General features: G+C 51.4%; 1 protein-coding gene across 1 annotated transcript in view; it reads right to left on the reverse strand.

The window, feature by feature from the left end:
* The window catches only part of UBN2 (ubinuclein 2), a 47,709-nt gene extending 44,076 nt beyond the window's left edge, over window positions 1-3,633 (reverse strand). The window contains exon 1 of the mRNA XM_050892926.1: window positions 3,169-3,633. Coding sequence (XP_050748883.1) covers window positions 3,169-3,633 — 465 coding nt within the window. The remainder of the gene's footprint in view (window positions 1-3,168) is intronic.
* Window positions 3,634-6,034: the final 2,401 nt, after the last annotated feature.

A 6,034-nucleotide genomic window follows, 5' to 3' on the forward strand; every position in this document is an offset into this window, starting at 1 on the left:
CTATTGGAATCTCAAATTCAAGCAAGTTTTAGTTTTGATGGTTTCTGAGGGCTCTGATGGACGGCTCTCAGACTTTGCAGTAGCTTTAAGACATTACTTCAGCACCTTTACAGCCTGCTTGACAGAAGCCAACTGGGCTTCTGGCTCACCCGCTTTAAGTTTTACGCACAAAGCTTCAATTGCACCAACAGAAAAGGGAGCGCACTTTCACTTCTGCCAGTTTTTAAGAGGCAAATAAACTCTTCAACCACACTAACTTATTACTCACATCCAAAAACTTTATATAAATAATTCCTACCAAAAGATGAACTCTACCAGCAACCCTATCAAAGGATGTTCTCTTTATCAAGGCAAAAAAGCAGGACACAGACAGCACGAGTTTCTAACAAACATTTCCACTAGCTTCTGATTCAGGCTAGGAATCCAAATTTGGAATAAAAAAAAAAACAACACAGAAGTTGCACTCATCCTGTCAAATAAGTTTTGGGATTCTCTACCTTTTCATTGAGACTTATTAAAGCAATGTTTGAAGTTATTCCTGTGCACCAGTCTTTGCCTTCCCAGAACAGCCTGCCTCTGGAGAACCTTTCTTGGTTGCTCCAGTTCCAAGCAACACTACAAGACAGAAAGACAAGCTCCTAATTTTGTAATGTTGAACTTTAATCAGCATAGTTATAAGGAAGTCAAGCAACTTCTTATAAAGGATAAGGAGTCAACAATAGCTTTCAGAAAACCCAATCAATCTTCACCCTACAAAAACAGTTTGCATAGCTAAGTTCATATGAACTGTTCATTTTAAACTGAAGCATTACTAAAACAACAACAAATTTGGAAATCTAAAACTCCACTTGAAACCACAGCATTAACTGCCGACTAGTTACTACCTACCTGGAAAGAGCAAATCTTAGATTCTGCAGAAAAGTGGTAGAGGGCAGACATTTCTTGGTCAAGCGTCATTTTAACAAGGTACTTTTCACTGCTGCATTAACTGGTATAAATCACCATAGCTATTCTATTCCACAAGCAGGATCAGTTTTCCTTTCACAATTTTTTTCTATTTTAGGACTTCAAACAGGTTACATACAGGGTAAAAGACAGACTTCTGTCACCCTAAGCCTCCTGCACTGTGCAGAGCAAATTCTCCTCTTGTATTTGCTTTAACTGTGAAGAAACCAGCATGCACTAATTTTATTGCTGGATAAAATGTTTCTCCCCTCTCTTTTCATGCTGATTAATACAAGCTTTTAAGTCCTCCCTACTGTATCAGAGTAGCTTTTCCAGCTTCTACCATATAGCAAGCAAGAAGTTAAACTGACAGGCCAAGTACACATCAGTTTTTAAACAAGAATAAAAGTCCAGAATCACTTTAAAAGGATCACAATTTATGACACTGTTTTACATAATTAGCTGATTGTTCCACACAGTCCAGCAACAGACAGGCCATTATGAGCCATTCATTTCAATCTGGACTCTACAGAGAGCTGAAAAACATACACAATTTCTTATAAAGCATTTCTATCGCTGTTTCTACCTTAAAAGCAGTCTCTGACCCCAATTGTACCAAAAATCCCCTAAATCAATGCTACCCCCTGAGAAGACACGGAATTTGCATCAGAACTACATAAAACAGCCATTTTTCCCCGATTATGTGATTAACATATTACCAACCTACAGAAAAAAGGCAGTTATGGAACTGGGAACTGCCAAAGGGCAAAGTCAACCTCCACATACTGAACCACTTCTAAACACTAACACAATTTTCATCTTCATACAGGAACTGCTCAGAAAGATGGTACTTCACAGAGCGGTGTGCTTATGCTACACCAATTCAGAGGAGTCATAACTGCCACTGTTTGCCCACAACAGCTGTAGGACAGGATGAACAGAAGGAACCTTTTAACTTGCATCAGATCTCAGAGGGATTAAAATCACAGTCATTGATTTTTCTGTCTTCCACATTTGAACACAATCCAGTGCGTACATCCCTCCTACTACAGAACAAAACGTGAGCAGGCTGCTAAGTATAGTTACAGCATCATCATCACCTAGAAACACTTCGGTTCGTCAAACAGAAGTTTTAACCATTCTTGAGTTTGTGCTGGATGTAAAAATCCAATGGCAGTATCAGTACTGGTATTTGAGGTTTGCTTTTATCACCAGAGCTATCGCAACCTTCTCAGTAGTAGTTACTTCCTTGCCCCTTGCCCTTTCCAATAAGATGTAAACTTTCTCTAAAATCGTCTGTGTACCGGAATTAAGAGGAGCCACAACTATTTAAATCAAGTGCAGCTTCACTGGTATCCTCAACTCACTAAGAATGAGTGGCTTAAGTGTGACCAGCTTAAGGACATGCATCTCTCCTTCCTACTTGAACACTAGGTCCTGTTGATTGGTTAATGCTGCTTGCTTCTTAAAGTTGTCTGCACAAGCTTTTCTCCTTAAAAACCAAAGTAGTTCGAGTACCAAATATTTTCTGGTTGGAAGGAACAGGAAAAGGGAAAGTACTTTTTTTCTTGAATGAAGTTCTTAACAGTTACAGGTGAGGTTACAGTTTCAACAACATTAACTCTCATTCATCCCTGCCCCCCCAAGACTGCAGAAACTCATCTCCAAGTCTGCTAATGCTCACTTCACCGCTTCTCAAGGCTTGTGGCAGAGCTGGGCTAATAACTCTTCATCTACCTGCACACAGCCTACAGACAACCCGGAAAACAGATCAGCATGGTAATAGTTTCGTTCAGCTGCCGGAAAAAGCTCCCGGGAAGGGAGGAAGCAACACTACCGCTCCCGGGGCAGGCAAGGTGAGGGGTGGAGGGCGGGGGTAAGCGGGGCACAAGACACTGGCTCTCCTCCGCCCCTGCTCGCAGCAAACGCCAGGAGCCGTCGGCCAGCCCAGGGACGACAAGTGCGAAGTCTCCCCTTCCCCCCATGGGCACAGGCGCAGCCTCAGCACCAGGAGGAGCCCGGAGCGACGACGAGGCCGCCAGACTTCCCTTCAGGGCGCCGCCCCACCGGGCCGGGACCACCCCCGAGCACCACGGGGCGACCGATAACGTTATCGGCAAGGCTGGGGACGCGGGCAGCTGCCCGCCGGGAAGAGGAGGAGGAAGCACGGCAGGGCCCGGCCCGGCGGGAGGGGAAGGGGAAGGGAAAGGGGAGGTCCCGTACCCGCGAGTCCCCGCACAGCAGCAGCTCCGGGTAGCTGAACTCCACGCAGCCCTCCTCAGTGGGGTCCTTCAGCACCACCTCCAGGCGGACCGTCTGGCGGAGCGGGAGCGCCTCCTGCGGCGGCGGCGGCTCCTGCCGGCTGCTCTGGCGCGGCGGCGGCGGTAGCTGCTGCGGCGGCGGCAGCGGCGGCGGCTCGGGCCGGGGGGGCTCCCGCTGCGGCTGCTGCTCGGGCCGGCCGGTCTCGCGGGGCGGCTCCAGGCGGGGGGCGCTCTCGCGGGGCGGCGGCGGCTCCGGCCCGGAGAGCTCGTGCGGGGGCTCCGGCGGCGCCAACAGCGGCGCCTCGCGGCCCGCCGGCGGCGGCTCCGGCTCGCGGCCCCCCGGCTCCCGCTCCAGCGCCGGGCTCTCGCCCTCGCGGCGCCTCACGGGTGACAGGCTAATGAACGGCACCCGGCGCGGCTCCGCCATCCTCCGCCGCCCCCCCCACCCCCCGCCCGCCGTTCGCCGGCCCCCGCCTCACGCGTTCGGTGACACCGCTCTCCGCGCTCCCTCCCACCGGCTCCTCCTCCTCCCTCTCCCCTCCCCCCTCCGCCGCCCGGTCGGAGCTGCCCCCTACGTTCTCCTCGCCGCCTCCACCCCCGCCATCTTGGCGCCCCCCCACATAAATAGAAGCAGGCCCGCAGGCCGCGCAGGCGCACCGCGGACGCCGACGCCGGCGCGCCGCCCCGCGTCGCTGTTGTTATTGCTCAGCTTCCCGCCGACGTCAGCGCGGCCGCCGGCGCCTACACGCCGCGGCCGCCGGCGCCCGCCCCCAGTTGCCTTGGCGATGTGCACGCTGCCTGCCGTCGGCGCCTTAAAGGGCCCGCGGCCCGCCGGGCCGACCGCCACCCTCCCGGCCGCCCCGCGCCGCCTGGGGCGCCCCCGCCCGCCGGCACACCGTCGCGGGGCAATGGCGGCCGCGCCGCCGCCGCCTCCCCTCCCCCCTCCACCTCGCGGCCGCCCGAGGGCGGCAGTTGGCGCCAGGGGAGCGGCCTCGGCGGGGATCCCCCCTCCCTGAGGCGCGGCCTCGGCTGAGGCGGGAGGGGAGGAAGGGGCAGCCCCGGCCCGGGCTGCTTCGTGCTGACGGGGCGGCGGGAGCCCTCGGCGGGACCGGGGTTGCCCCCGCCGCCGGCAGCGGGTGTTGACGGGGCTGTGCAACGCTCGTCCTTTCGGGGCAACGTGGGATGGCTGCCGGGGCCGCGGGCCTGCTTAGAGGAAGGTGCTCTGAGGCCTCTTGAATTCGGCAGCTGTAGGTCAGTCACGAGAAAAAAAACACCCCTAAATCCTAAACCTGATCGAGAGTTCAGTTGCGGGGGAGACCGACCGTTTCCAGGCTGCAGGGGTGACAGTATGAACGCATCTTGTCTCAGTGGCATCAAGACACACTGTATGAAGCGCTGCTGGATCAGCTGAGAAGATCAGGGTTTGACAAAATTGCCCCATAAAGGGTTGAGCCCAGCCTGCTCCTGCAGAACAGCAGATGCTGCTCTGGCTGCCAGGCTGCCCTCTGAGGAAAGGCAGCTTGTTGTGCGGCCATGCCTGGTCTGTAGTGTACCAGTTCTGGTTGCAGGGAGCAGTTGTGGATTGGTGAGGAAGAGTTGTCCTCTAGACAGGGGACAACGCAAGGAAGGCAGGGTATGAGCAGCAGTGAGACTTCCTTCGTGAGCAAGAGCTGCCTGCAGACAGTGCAAGTGTTTCAGTCTGTCACCACCTACTTTGACAGGCTGATGGCTGGTATTTCCAGATGGAGGTGTGCCACCAAGGCACTGCTAAGTTTCAGGAAGCTATGAACATCTTCATGTGCATTGTATTCTCCAGCTTCATTGGAGCAGAGAGAAAGATGTTATCATGTTTTGCTCTTTTTTAGCCTCAGAAATACTAGGAAGGAGGGGTTTTGTTCTCTTTTCAAAAACGTACTCATGTTAGGCAAAGCAAACATAATTTACACATGTGTATTATTCTGGATAATTATAGCAGACCATTCTGTGCAGCACATTACTCCACTTTCCAAACTGCATTCATCACAGTGCTTGATGTTTTCCTCTCATTGCATATGAAGTCTTTTGACTTGACTGCTTCCTTTCATCTAGACTCCAGAGAAGATCCATGACACTAGAATGGTGTTATTGAAAGTTATGATTTCACTAACAGGGAATGGAGGACATTCCAGCATACTGCTTGCAGCAGGAAGTCAGTGGAATGACTGACCTGATCTGAGAAACGTAGGCTGTCTCCTTTTGAAGCTTGAAAGGCTTTGTTGAGCTTTATAGTCAAAGGGACTTATTTTATCTTAAAACCTTGCATGTTCTAGTATGACTAGCAAGCTCGGTAGAGGTATTCCTCAAATATGGTTTTACTTTCAGCGTCATAATAAAATTATTTGGAAATCCCACTTGTTATCCTGTTGAGAATTTCATACAGCCATCTGATGATACACGTAATAGGCAATGTATTTCTGGATTCAAACTGAGTGCGTATCGCTAAGCTCCAGACCTGCAGATCCTGCCAGGAAGATTCTAGTCCTCATCAAAGTTTCTATGTAGTCTATGTCTTTAAACTTTGTGATGGTAGAAAGGGGCCTTTCTTCAGCAAAAGAGCAATGTATTGCTCAGCGAACAAAAGTCTTACGTGGAAATCAGGGGCTCTTCTGCAGCTCTGCTGAATGCTTGTTTTCAATTACCAGATGGGAGACCAGACATTGAAATAAGGAATACAACAATTTTTCTTCACAGGTAATACTTGGACATATCCATGGAAAGGAGTGAAGATAAGCTGTATCCAACCTAAAACTCAGTTCTGTCTTTCAGTCCCCTACGATATGTATTCAGAA

The sequence above is a fragment of the Gymnogyps californianus genome, chromosome 1, assembly GCF_018139145.2.
Source record: "Gymnogyps californianus isolate 813 chromosome 1, ASM1813914v2, whole genome shotgun sequence".
Classification (NCBI taxonomy): domain Eukaryota; kingdom Metazoa; phylum Chordata; class Aves; order Accipitriformes; family Cathartidae; genus Gymnogyps; species Gymnogyps californianus.